The 13,869-nt window shown below is 38.0% G+C and overlaps 2 protein-coding genes across 3 annotated transcripts; one reads left to right on the top strand and one right to left on the bottom strand.

Annotated features, from left to right (window-relative positions):
* The first annotated feature begins 3,938 nt into the window (after positions 1-3,938).
* Positions 3,939-5,064, top strand: Osi21 (Osiris 21). The gene is made up of 2 exons (XM_017611507.1): positions 3,939-4,759; positions 4,893-5,064. Exons 1-2 carry the CDS (start codon positions 3,939-3,941, stop codon positions 4,999-5,001), a joined length of 930 nt encoding a protein of 309 aa, XP_017466996.1. The 3' UTR covers positions 5,002-5,064.
* A 3,606-nt stretch (positions 5,065-8,670) lies between these two features.
* On the bottom strand, positions 8,671-13,590 carry LOC108359581 (putative uncharacterized protein DDB_G0271606). Of its 2 annotated transcripts, XM_017611505.1 has the most exons (4): positions 13,361-13,588; positions 12,935-13,026; positions 10,619-10,717; positions 8,671-10,503 (listed from the first exon to the last, which is right to left on the bottom strand). In XM_017611505.1, exons 1-4 carry the CDS (start codon positions 13,376-13,378, stop codon positions 9,558-9,560), a joined length of 1,155 nt encoding a protein of 384 aa, XP_017466994.1. In that variant the 5' UTR covers positions 13,379-13,588; the 3' UTR covers positions 8,671-9,557. The 2 variants fall into 2 exon arrangements, with proteins under 2 accessions (XP_017466994.1, XP_017466995.1); XM_017611506.1 differs by lacking the exon at positions 10,619-10,717 and having other exon boundaries at positions 13,361-13,590.
* Positions 13,591-13,869: the final 279 nt, after the last annotated feature.

The following is a 13,869-nucleotide window of genomic DNA, read 5'->3' as shown; positions in this document are numbered from 1 at the left end:
AGAGATAGAGATAGAGATAGAGATAGAGATAGAGATAGAGATAGAGTTACAGAGATAGAGATATAGAGATGGAGATATAGAGATGGAGATATAGAGATGGAGAAAGAGTTGGAGATGGAGATAGAGGTGGTCAAGGTACCTACTTTAAGTCCGCATATTTATACATTACTTAAAACATTTCTTGACAGGGTTATATCGCACCCGTCAATTCCCATAATTAATAATTTTATTCACTTAACACTTCAGTGCTTAGTTTGTTTATTAGTTACATTGTAAACTATAACAAGTCTCTAACATTTGCTTTTGTTCAACTAGCATTGCGTTGAAGGTGTCTTTAACGCTTTTGGTAATGAAATATTTTTCTAAATACACTTATGAACTACACGATGAATAGCAAACAAGCCCCCTCCGCTAAAAGCAATTAAGTTTACAAGCATTAGAAATTTCTGCATTCGCTATTTATGCGCATGCGTCAAAGCGCACGCGATAACTTCAAGCTCAATGCACGAAGAAATTTAATACAAATGCAGCCAGCGCGATCCAAACACTCTACTGTGATGTTACGTATGTGGGTATGTAACAAACATATAGTATACTTATGTACATATGTATGTGCATAAAAACCTCAATTAATTATTGGTAAATATCGCAACTCGGTATGAAAACAAAATTATAACTGTGTTTAATTCGATTTCACCCACTGGGTTAGTGAACTAAATGTGCAAAATAGCATTCAACTCTGATACCTATTCTGAAAGAAGCTCGTACAATTAAATAAGCCACAGAATATTGGCAGTATTGAGACTGGCATTTCCTGATTTGTTAGGTTTCTCAGTGAATAGGACGCGTGTTTTAAAAGCATGCCTTCCACTGTGCGCTTAGCTGCGATTGCGTCCAGAGCTTTCGAGTTGCTTAAAAGTTCAAAATTTATTTCTCAAGACCTGTGTTGCATCCTCACACGCGCTTTAACCAGCCCGTGCAGACCTGATGCAGATCTACAAAACGTTCGCCCCTTATGTGGAGTATATTTTCACCTTTTACCCAAAGGAAGATCAGATCGTTAAAATTTTTCTGGCATACGATGGTTAATTCCATAGAGAAGTGCTTTATGAAAAAGTATTTGTAGCTGGTTTCTTTCTAAGTACGTTAACGACCAGGCACTTAACGTCAGAGGATCTCATGCAGAGGTTCTTACAAGTTGCAGAATTGCTATTAATGACAGTAATCGTGTTCACCGGGAGGCAGGGGTGTCTAATACTCAGTTTCCGTCGACCGCTTTCGCTTTTTAGCAGCTCTGAGAATGTGAGCAAGATCGTGGCAAAGAAAATATACTGGAACCAAAAATTGAGACGCGATTAGATACTAATGGCATCAGTGTTTCTGTACTGTTTTAAAGGGCTGCGTGGAATAGCGCCAACCCCGGGGGTTCTAAGTTCTGTGAACCAAAGTTGAATGATAAAATTTAAGGTGTAATATTCCATCAAGAGCACCCTGTTAGCCTCGAGCGTATGCTTTCTAATTTCTGCAGGGTGTTTCCCGTATTTCCAACAGGGAAGGCTTCATCACTATCTAGTTCTTTTTGGAAAATTTTCAAACCAGTCTCATTTGAACACGAGGGCACCATCGGATCCTTTCGACTGATAAGAAAAGAATAGGAGTTCCTGTGACAACTTGCAACCTCTTCTTGATACGGGCTTTAAAATAGTCGATCATAACTAGGCGATAGAATCACTTTCTTAAGGTTGCTAGTTGCCATGTACATCATGTAACCTAGTCGTAATTAAAACGGGCTATACAATAAATGTCTCAGTAAACCTTAAGTTTACGCGTAAAAAAATCTTATAGCTAAAAAGTTGCACACGGTCGGTGATCATCTGAAAGATATCGAGTTTTTTTAATAGGAATAATAAATATCACTGTGCGACAATTTTATGACCATTCAAACCAGCCCGGACTTTGCTGATATTTTCTGAAAGTATGCACATGCAGTAATAAAACACTCGATGGATTTGCAAAAGTTAGCTCGTATTTTTATTTTATGGTCTTCTAACGTTTTCATGTCCCGGCGTAAGTAATTTTCAAAACAGTGGAAAAATGGTTAAAATAAATGTCTAAGCGAAATTTAATTTTCAGACATATATAGTATAATTTCATGAAAAATATTTTCGTAGAACATTTTAATCCATTAGCTCCCGCATGAAAGGGTCGTTTTGACCCTTACTTAAAGAAACCCCGAAAAAAGCACATTTCGGAATTTCGATGGAGGATTGATATATTCTAGAAAATTATTCTTCGGAAAATTTTAGTGGGGGTCTTCTCAGGCAAAACCTTCATGCCACAAACGTAAAAAACCCTAAAAATTAAAATAAAAAACAACAAAAAAAATTTGTTTTTTTACCACAAATTTTTTAAAATAGCATAGTTTTTTTGTTTTAGTTTTATAGAGACTTTAACGTTGGTGGCAGGAAGTTTTTGCCTGAGAAGACCCTAGTAAAATTATCCGAAGAATAATATTCTGGAATATATCAATCCTATTACTACCTTCCAAATTTATTTTTTACGGGGTTTCTTGAAGTAAGGGTCAAAACGACACTTTCAGGCGCGAGCTATTCGAGACTCCAAACAAAATTGGAAAAGCAATGAGGAGGACATGGGGATCTGGGGATCGCCCTACAATGGATTTTGAGATAGCCCTGATTGTCATGCCGCGTTGACTATTTGCTTGGTTCCCGGACTTAGCAGTATACATAGAAGGAAACGAGACATCTGATGAGATAACGAGGTATGGCTCTAAGATATAAATAAACGTTTCACGAGACGGATCGATATGGGATGATTGTGAGATCCCAAAATCATTAAGGCCACATCTGAATAAGAAAATGACAAAAACTCAATAGTCGTGCGGTAATAGTTCTAACCAGCGCCATCCCAGTGCTCTCCTCTGATCACTTTCTGTGTGTAGCTCCGGCCTTACGGTCTCTAATTACAGCTGTCGAAAATTGTCGAAAGTGGTCTACTTTTTATTTGACTGCTCTCTGCGGCTCCGACATCGAGCACAATAAATCAAAGATTTATGGCTAATTAATTGAGTTCAACTAACTTGTATTTATTGAAAAAATATGCTGCGAAGACTAACATTTTTCAAGCTTTTGTATATTTACATAAGTACTTATACATACATACATACATACGAGTTTATAGCCATAAATCCATAAGATCATTTTATGAGATCTCAAAGTGCCAAAGAAAAAGTGGAAGCAACTCAAGTGAGACGATTGTGGAAATCACATAAAAAAGCAATACATTACCAATGTTTTAATTTCTATTTATTCGCGAACATTATTTTACATTTCTTTCTGTGCGCTTTTTATAAAATTTTAATGAATTGCATCGAAGAAAACAAAATGTGTTTGTCTGCACCGTTGAATAACAAAAACATGTCAGCGAATTTGAAAATGCACACCAATACATGCACACATGCCACACATAGAGCAGCCCCAAGCTGCTGCTGCAGCTGAAGAACTGCATACTGCCAAAGCTATGTACGCTTATTGCAATTAATCGAGCCAATGATTAGTGAGATGAGGGCGATCTTAAAGTGTGTTGGCTTTCCATGTTGGCTCTAGCCGCAACAGCATTGCCTGCGCAGAATCCAAGCGCTGCTTAGTAAATAGCATGCAGACACGCCAACTCTTCACAAGCGAATGCCCCCGAATGGCCAAGCCATCAACAAAACATCAAAACGCAATTTATAAAAGCAAGACGCGTGCAGAAAGTTGACTGCAGTTGCATTTAGAATTCCACGTAGCGCTGAAACATTGAGCTGAGCTGCCGTAAAAGGATTTACAGACCCGCAGGCACACAAAGGACGCAAGTGTGCCAAGAAAGCAGCTCATCTCGTCTACTTATATAAAGGATTGCACACACACACACGCAGCATGCGGCTCAGCAACACAATCGAGTGGCTGCTCATTGCCATCATGATCAGTTTAATGCTCGATATAATAGCAGCACGCCATCACCGCCACCTAGCACACCAGCGTCACCATCAGCATCAGCATCAGCACCAGCACCGTCAGCTAATAGCGCACTCCAGCAAACACCAGCAACACTCCTCCACGCGCATTACAAAGCGCACAGGCCGGGCAGCCACCACAGGCACAGCCATGTCCTCCAGCTGGTTTGGTCCTGAATTTATGATTGCGCGTCGCGTCTACGAAGATTGTCAAGAGAAGAATGACTTTATCGGTTGCCTTAAGCAGAAGGCGTTACATGCACTCTCACGCGCACTCGAACAGGATTCCATTAAAATAGTGGATGGTCTGGTGCTGGAAAAGCAAAATAGCACCGAAAAGGAGAGCATCATGAACTCGCTAACAGATGCACGCACGCTTACCACACTGAGTCCGGTCGATCGTGCGCTACTCGCTAAAATCGATAAACTAACACGCACGCATGCGCTAAAGATCGATATGAGTCAGGGGCGTGGACACGGCGACGATGATGATGACGATCATGGGCATAAGAAGAAGAAGGATAAGGGTGGCGGTCATATTAAATATGTGATTGCGGCGCTGCTCACTGCCATGGGTATAGCGGGTCCCATTGGTTTGAAGGCGCTAGCGGCGATCGCCACCAAGGCGTTGGTAATTAGCAAAGTGGCGCTGACGATTGCCGGTATTATAGCGCTGAAGAAGCTATTCTCACATGACCATCAGGAAGAGTCAAGCTTTCAGGTGCATGCGGGCGATCACAATCGGTGAGTTAAGAGTGAAGGGCGATAGAATTAGGCCAAGAAAAATGTGCGAACGAAGAGCATTTAAATTAAAAAAAAAAATTAATTTAGTTATTTGCACTAATTTCCTTATTTTGTCAATTTTTTTTCCAAACAGCCGCAGCACCTATGTAATACGCCCGGTGAGTAAAACCAATCAGCCGACAGCTGCCGGTGGTATCAGCCAATATTCGGATCCATATCGCTACTACTACGAATATCATTAATACCAAATGGACTCGTGTATTAATTGCGTATGCGTTTAATTCCTTATGTAATGTAACCGTTTGTTAATTTTAGGGTTTCATTAAAAGAAAAACACACGACAGCTAAACACCAAAGAAATTCAATTTTAATTGGTAGAAGTTTGTTAAAAAAAGAGACTTATAAGGGACATGTGTAAACGGCCCTTATTGTTTGACTGAAAAAGGTATTGTTGTTAGGCGTTGAAAAAGGATATCTGGAATAAGAACGGGTTTTTGCTGGAAACTTTAAACTGGAAAAAATCCTTGGTCATTTTCTTCAAACACAACAAAAACGTTTTTTTTTTTTAAACGCTTCAATCTGACACAAAATATAATATTAAGAAGACTACCAAATAGTACTGATTTGTTGTACAATAGAATATAGCACACTTTGCATTATATTAGTAAATTTTTTTTTAATAAAACATATGCATACTTATATTTAACGGTGAAAAAGGGCTTTAATTTTCTTAAAATTTGACACGCTCCTTAAGAAGACAGCTCCTTAAGAAGTCAAATTGCCGGCCCAAGTTCATAAATCTTGTTTTCTTATTTGGCGTACAAAGCGAAGCGAATGCGCTTTGAGCCGCCCTGCAAGAAGCGTTGACCAAGTGTCTTTAGCTTCATTCTTGGACCAGGGCCAGGTACTCACAGGGAAAGTATTGAGTCTGTCTGATTTGACATCGGATCCTTGTAACAGCGAGCTTTGGTCTTAAGGGGGTCTTAGGTATTCCAGATCTGTATAGTAATCCCATAGAATCCTATATACATAACTTCTACACAGTTTGTTAGACAAGCTTACAGTTGTTTGAATTACCGCCCAGGACAAATTGCAATCTCTTTCGAAATTTCCAATTTGAACGAATAAATCACAATTACTTTTCGGCTTTTTTTGTAAGATAAAGTTAAACGATAAAGGAGCAGTGTTTCCTTTTTTCAAATAAACGGTTTCAGCTTTTACATTCCAGTCGCCATAGCAAATGTGAAAAGTACATTTTCCCAAATCAATTTGAATACAACAAGAAATAAACAAGAAATTCCAGCACTCTGGTATTTTGCGAACTAAATATTTCTTTCAAAAAAATCCTAAGGAACAACTAAATTTAAGGTATCGAATCAAATGCTCAAAAAAAATTAGCAAAGCAATTAACGAAAAATAATGAACTTGAATTTAATTAAAATAAAATGTGATCAGAATGTTCCAAGTCTATTTGTTTAGTTAAGTATCATTTTTACGGCTTAAAAAAAACTTACTTTTTTTGAACACTCGTTGGTTTTTAAGGTTACATAGTTTGGGATCGAAAAGTTTTTTCTGAAAATCTAATTTTTTTGGGAAAAATATCTGGCAACACTGGCCGTATTTTAGGCGTTTAAAACAAGGGCCCGAGTCGTCACATACGATATCGTACTACTCGTCACGTAAAAACACATTTTTCGGATTATGACATACGTGAATGTACTCTTTGTCCCATTCATTTTAATATTTTTAATTTTAATTATTTGGTTGTAAAAATATAGCATATTTTTTAACAAAAACCGTATAAATCGACTTGTCAGCGGTAAGTCCCAGCTACTTCAGACTTGCACTTTATTATACCGAAATTGTATGGGCTACAAAACAGCATACTCAAAATATTTATACGAAATGTAATTAAAATGCTCAAAATGTTTACGAAAATTTGTTGATTTGGAAAGCCGATGTAATTACGCACATTTTGATACCTCAACTGATTTTCTCCGACAAATAATTTATTAACTGCAAACAATTGAAAAAAGATACCACTCCGTGAGTTGAAAATTTCGGATTTTTTTTCGAGATTTTCGAATATTATGACGAAATAAAATAATAGGTGTCTTCTTTTTTTCGATAAAGAATGTAAAGATTTTCGAATATTATGACGAAATAAAATAATAGGCGTCTTCTTTTTTTCGATAAAGAATGTAAAAAATATATTTCACCCCAAAAAAGGATTGAGGTGTAAATATTGTATGGAATGACCCATATGTACATATAAAAAAAATAACGAACATTGCATAACCAAAGGAAAAATAGCCAAAACTGATAAAAATTCTTTGGCTTAATTAGTTTAGCACAACTGTATATTACTTACGCATTTTCGAATTAAGGCTGCGCTGGCTTGATGATATTTTGGTGATGTGGTGGTTAATTAGTGACATGTGTGATACTAGGCATGCTGAGATCTGCTACTTCGGTTTCCTGGGTCTGAAGAAACAAACTGTATTAAAAAATAAAAATAATAAATTTTCAAATAACAAACCAACATGATTCCTGTTATACAGGCAACAATCGTTATTTTGGTATTTCGCCACTCTGAAAATCTTATCCAAAGCATTTTTACTGTGATATTAGTGCGTTGAATTCCGTGGAATGTTAAAACCAGGGTGGGCAAAAACTCGGAGTTCGAGCGAGCGAGCGAGCAAACTCCTCCTCAATTCCTCGCAGACAACGAGGCGCTCGCAGCTCGTACTCGTAGCAGCAATGAGGCGAGGCACGAGAAGTTTGCCTCGCTCGCCAAACGAGCGAGCGCTGCTTGTTTCCTCGCGCTCCTATTAAACGAGCGAGGCTGTTGTGTGTTGCCTCGCTCGCAGTACGAGGCGAGTAGCTGTCTGCATACTCGCTCTGCTAGGTAAGACGAGTGAGCGAGGAGCGAGCGCTCCGAGTGCACTATACAACACATGCATTTTTGTGCATAAAAATGTGGGAANAAAAGAAAATAAACCTAAGAATGGCGGCGTCTTGCGCTTATTTGCAAATAGTAGCACTAATCAATACTTATTTGCGTGATTTAGTTATTTGCAAATAAAAAGTTAACTCAGCGTTTATACGGCAAATTTTACCATTTTGCAAATTGTTATTTGCGAATAATACGTGCGTATAAGTACATAGTAATATATATGTATGCACATATGAGCCTACCTAGTAGATAAAACTGGCAAAAATAGCACGCATCTATTCTTCTGTGCATGAAAATATATACATAAATAAATACATACATATGTGTATATATGTATGTATATACATATCTACATGTGTGCATACAATCGTTTGCTCTAAGTTCTTAGTTGATGCAATTTTTATCCCATACATTTTTGCTGACCAAACAACCCGTTTGCCTGTCTAATCTGCTTGCCTCATTTCCCTCGCTCGTTTACTCGCCTCGCTCGTCTGCTGCTGCAAATGAGTGCCTCGCTCGCAACGCCCCTCTCGCGAGGGCAGAGCTAATGAGGCCCTCGTTTGCTTGCCGCTCTACTCTTGCGCCGCCCTCGTTTGCTTACTCGCTCGCTGGCTACTCATCGCGTGCGCTCGTACCTAACAAGTGCTCATTTGCAAACAGCCTCGCGTGTTCCTCGTGAGTTGCGCTAACTCAGAGCAAACTAACGAGCGAGCGAGGGGCCAAAATGAGGCAAATCCGAACCCTGGTTAAAACACCGACAGATATCGTTTAACCATTATTCATCCTTGCAAATCGGCAAATCAAGGGCCGTATAAATAAAAAGTAATTGCTTTTTCTGAAAATTTCATTCCGTTCACTTAAATTTATGTGAATAAATCGAGTAAAAGGTCTGAAATTTAAAACAAGCAATTAATTGGTTTCTCTTCATATGGCCTAATAACCTAAACTCGAAAAATCAATTCATTTAATTTCGTTTTATTTAAACTTAATCGATATTGATGTTGCATTGTTTGTTTTATACAAAATTAATGAATTTATTTTAAGTAAAGTAGCTTAAAATGTAGTACCTTCAACAATGCCAATATTTACGTTATTTTTGTATTTATTAACTTCCATCAATTTTTACATACATTAGAGCGTACATATATTAGAACTCTCCCTTCTTTAAGCTTATTTGACTCAATCATTTTGTACATAATTGCCGTTGCCAAAGAAAGATAAAAAAAAAACGGAAATGAAAACAATACTCGAAGGTGCTTATAGTAAAGTGTCGAGAAAAATGAGAATAAATGTGCAAATAATTAATTTAACTAAAGTGCAATGTTATCTAGATAATATAGTTTTCTTTTATTGGCACAGCATGTGACTTTTAGAATTTTTTTGTTCAAATGTCCTCTGACGGCGCAAGTTCATGCAAAATGTTAAATGTATTTTATGTATATCGGGTATTATGTACTAGGCGAATTTCAGAACGAGAAACTTAAGTGTTATATAAAATCTTATCAAATTGTATGTGCCAATATTCCAAATCCAAAAATTACAATCAAGTTTTGGCAAGCAGTTGCAGCACAACCTACCACCTTCCATATCTGCTTAATATGTATTTTGCCGCCTTTCTACATAAATTCTATTTTCACTTAAATTGTCTTTACAAAATTAAAAACGCAATTTTCAAACCACTTTGTTACTTGTGATAAACTCAATATTTTCTACTAAATCTATTTAATTCTTTGAATTGAAAAAATAATATTCGTCATCCTCGACCGTTACACATTCCACGTTATCGCCATTGCCGCTGCTGCCGCCTGCACCACCATCACCGACCGCCGCATTCTCCAGACTTCATCCGGTTACTTCTTCGCTCGCAAAGTCCAATTTGACCACATCAGCTGGCAGACCCTCTTCCTCATGCTCCTGTGTGTTGATACGATTCAACGTCATCATTACATCTGGACCAGATTTCAGAGTTATAGACGTAGTGGTTTGCGGTGCAGTAGTCGTTACTGCCACCCCACTTGACCCCGACTGCGCTACCCCCGTGGCGGCAGGGACCATCACTGTGGTTGGCGCAACAGCTGTTATGGAAGCAGCGCTGCTGGCCACCACTAAAGCTTGTTGAGTCGTTGTTTGCTGCTGCTGCGGCTGCGGCTGCGGCTGCGGCTGTGGTTGCGGCTGCGGCTGCGCCGACTGCACCACCGGCTGTGATGCCGTTTGTAAGACGACGTTTTCGGTGACCGTAGCCACTGTAGGTGCCGCCGAAGCAGCTAGCAATGCTTTCTGCTGTTGCATTTGTTGAAATTGCTGCAACGTTACTGTGGTCGTATGTGGTTGTTGTATGATTTGTGTTGCGGCGCTGGTTTGCTGTATGATAATCTGTTTTGGTGATGTTTGCAACGACTGCGGCGCGGTAAGTGTTGGTTGTGTATGTTGTTGCTGTTGTTGCTGCTGATGATGCTGTGACACTCGTGTTGTTTGCACCGGCAATATACGTTGCACGTGTTGTATATGCACTGTTTGCGGTGTTGTTGAGTGCGTTTGCTGCTGCTGTTGCTGTGTGGTTACTAACTGCGGTTGTTGCTGTACTATAACATTAGCAGTGTCGTGCTGCTGTTGTTGTTGATGCATTGCATTCAATTGTATTGTTTGCTGCTTGACGACGTGTGTCTGTTGTGTGGGCACTTGTTGCACGGCTTGGATGACATGTTGCACTTGCTGTACAGGCACCTGCTTCGCAGGTATTCCTGCATCTTCGAAAGCTTTCTTCTTAAGCGCTTGTCGTATTTGAGAGCTGTCGAATAGAAGAAACAATTAAAAACATTATCCTTTTTATAATAAAATGTCCTCTCGCTACATCCTTACGGCAACAAGGCTAAGGCAAAAAAAAAAAGATTTTTCAAACTTACACAGTCCGATTTTTAATGCTTAAGCTAATTTTATTCAAATCATCTGAGAAACGTATTATTGATGAATGTAGCATATTTATCTCCTCATCGGTCCATTTTCTGCGCGATAGAAGTGACAAAGGGAACATAAAAAGTCCGCGTAGCGTTAAAGTTGGCAATGACAGATGGACATGGAATATAGCGAGAGAACAAAACGAATGTTACAAAATGAGTTATAAGCACAAAATATTAATTAAAGCAAGCTTTTAAAAGCATGTGTTAAATTTTTCTAAAATTTCGTTCAAATTTTTGTATAACGCAGAAATACACTCAAATACTGAAAGAGTGTCTTCCAAATTGCACTCGCTTATAGAAAAAAAAGTGAAGTAAGACCGAGCATACTTTATATGGAACAAAATGCACAACGGCTTTCCTAAAATTTTTCTAAAAATTCTGAATAAAAAGTTTTAAATTCTTGGGTGCAATTGGTAAATTTTGTGAATTTTTATAACTTTTCTATGAGGTTTGATTTGTAGATGTAAATGGTGCTGGTTATATGTATAACCCGCTAGACTTTTGATAAAAAAAAATAGCCACAACTAATCAAGTGTTGGAATTGCGACATGGCCAAACCCATCTCATGACGAGTCATACTGGGTAGCTATACAGAATGCACGATCATGACAACGGGCCCAAACATCCAAAATTCATGGCATGCCTCCGCCACTTGCAATAAATTACGCACAAGGAACTAAATCTTCAAGTAAAAACGGTAATCAACAACCTAATCAAAAATGAAGTCAAAACGTGTATTAGAACCCTTAAGGACAACATCGTTCTAGGAGAGGTCGACCGCAGTCCATATAAAATTAGTAAGCTGAACTGTACAGAGTGAGCAAATGGATCGTAACACGACTCCGTTCCGGTTGGTGCCACAGTCTTGAGCACATGGCAAAAGCCTGCTTAGATTACTCCCCGAGTAAAAAGATGAAGACGCTACAACAATAAATCATAATATTGTAATCAAAGTAATCTAACGTTATTGGGCTTAAAAGGCCAAATTAAGATGTGGTATTAATTAAGAATTCTTCGCAAATTAGTGAAACATAGATAGATATTGAAAAGAGGTATGTACTGAGACCTAGATGGTCTTTTATACCCATCCATCACTGATCACAAAACCCCTTTTTTGATCCTAAAGACTACAGAAAGTCCAGAAGAGCTTTTGGAGGGTAAGGAATGTGCACATACATTCATAATGGAGATACTTAAGTTAGTTGATGGTGAATATATACATATTCGCATTAATTTTAATACAAGTTTTCATCAAGCCCTATGGATTAAGTTAGTATTTTATGCTTTGGTATCAGTAAATTTGCATCCATCAACAGAAATTTAAACACTTCTGGATATAGTAATAACATAATGGTGTATGTGGATACCCGTTATATTCTGTTTTATTTGGCTAGTCAACTGTAAGTCCCATTTTTCAAGATTGTGCTATGCCATAGAACATAGGAACACTTATAGAAGCCCTTGTATTCTGTTTGTTCAAAACATGTAACGGAATATTTGAATGCAAAGAAAACAAATAGGAACTAGCCAGGTGTGAATCCAATAGAGAACTGTTGGGTTATTCTTAGTTGGGTCAGCAAACAAACCTCACCCTTAACGCTTAGTTGAGCTTCAACACAAGAAAAACCACAATGAGGATCCTCACATATGGTACTCGAGTACCATAATTCCATCTGACAATTTTTTTGGATAACAAATGTGCTGAATGGATCTGTGCTGAACGGATTTTTGCATATATCGCACACCGCCTTCAAACGAGGCACATTTCAAAAAAATATACAATTATTACAACTGGTTCAAATGGATGTATGAAAGCAACGGTTAGCTATGCTATGTGCATATAAAATCGTTTAGAAAGGATGGATCACGAAATTTGTGTTAGCTATGGAGGTGCGGTAAGTTCTGGGCATATTCTTTAATATTATAAAACTTTCAATAGCAAAAATTGGCAACACTAAGCGAAATATAACCTTAACATTAATATTAATTGGAAAATAGTTACTGAATCTTTATTTGTAATACATATTCCAAATATGCTTTTCATTTCTATTGGTGCCTTTTTTTAACTACTCTATTTTTATTCGATTTTTATTTATGTGCATACATATATTGCAACTATCTTTTCTCTGAACAACAATTTATATGCAAACATCTTTCCAATTCAATATCAAGCAATTGACATTACTTCCTTTCCAGGTTTTCGCAACTTATCAACTTTTACAAGCAATTTTGTCCAATTTATTTTGTTTAAAACCTACTTACCCCGATGGCGATTCCGCATTTGGATGCAGTTGCATTGTTAAATCACCCAAACGACTAAACGCTTGTCCAGCGGCCGTAAATATTTCGCCAACCTGCAAGATATTATCCAATATTAATACTCCAACCAATATAATCGACCCACAATTGGATGCCCAGCGTTGAGGTGCGGCGTCGAGGGTCATTTGTTTAGAAGCACACTTCAAAACAAAAACCGAAATAATGTCCGTCCGAAAACACCTCTGCACACCCCGGCAACAAACGAACATGTTTCTTGATCAACTGATGAACAAAATACGCGCGCCGAAAGTCAACCAAAAGGAAGCTTGTCCAGCAAATTGTGGCACAAAATAATTAGACGCCATTAAATTTTTGCCAAAGGCGACCACCAACGCTGGGAATTATTGTGAAATTTGCAATTTTACTCACTTTCGTTGCCGAATTCATGGCGTATCCTTAACTTTATTTTCTAAGTAAATTTTGCGAAAACAAAAAAAGTCCGCTTAAAAATTTTTTACGATGCAGTTGCTGTCAAATTTTGGCTAATGTCAAATGCGGAGTCACGTAAGCTATTCAGCGCATCGGTTGGCGGTGACATCTGTTGGTATAAATTTGCAATAGAAAAGTAAAATTTATCGGATAAATCAGTTCGTTTAATTAATATTTAGAACAACTTTTTGGAAAACAGATTAAAAAGGAATACATACATAAGTATGTCGAAGCTTATAATCTCGCTATCAGTGGAATCTTTGGTGGAAAAAAGGAAAACAGCTGTATATTCACGTTCTCTGCCTGCCAAACAGTGCTGCCCAGTTAGCAATAACTCCTCACATAGTGCTGCCATGTTTGATCGATGGCGTGGGCTTGTCAATTTATTTGGATTTATTTTGGGAATTTTGTGCAATTCGTTTTATGTATGTATGTATATATGTGCATAC

Source organism: Rhagoletis zephyria, unplaced genomic scaffold, assembly GCF_001687245.7.
Source record: "Rhagoletis zephyria isolate East Lansing unplaced genomic scaffold, Rhagoletis_zephyria_1.1 Rzeph_scaffold_00414, whole genome shotgun sequence".
In the NCBI taxonomy this organism is placed as follows: domain Eukaryota; kingdom Metazoa; phylum Arthropoda; class Insecta; order Diptera; family Tephritidae; genus Rhagoletis; species Rhagoletis zephyria.
Note: the sequence above shows the minus strand (reverse complement) of the source record. Positions and strands in the feature narration are given on the sequence as shown.

What these genes read in the sequence shown, in the direction of transcription:
- LOC108359581 (XM_017611505.1), bottom strand. An exon ending in AATGCGGAATCGCCATCGGG is followed by an intron (nt 10,718 to 12,934) that starts GTAAGTAGGTTT and finishes TCTATCGCGCAG; the next exon opens with AAAATGGACCGATGAGGAGA. An exon ending in AGCATTAAAAATCGGACTGT is followed by an intron (nt 10,504 to 10,618) that starts GTAAGTTTGAAA and finishes TCTATTCGACAG; the next exon opens with CTCTCAAATACGACAAGCGC.
- Osi21 (XM_017611507.1), top strand. Translation starts at nt 3,939, where the DNA reads ATGCGGCTCAGCAACACAATCGAGTGGCTGCTCATTGCCATCATGATC. An exon ending in CATGCGGGCGATCACAATCG is followed by an intron (nt 4,760 to 4,892) that starts GTGAGTTAAGAG and finishes TTTTCCAAACAG; the next exon opens with CCGCAGCACCTATGTAATAC.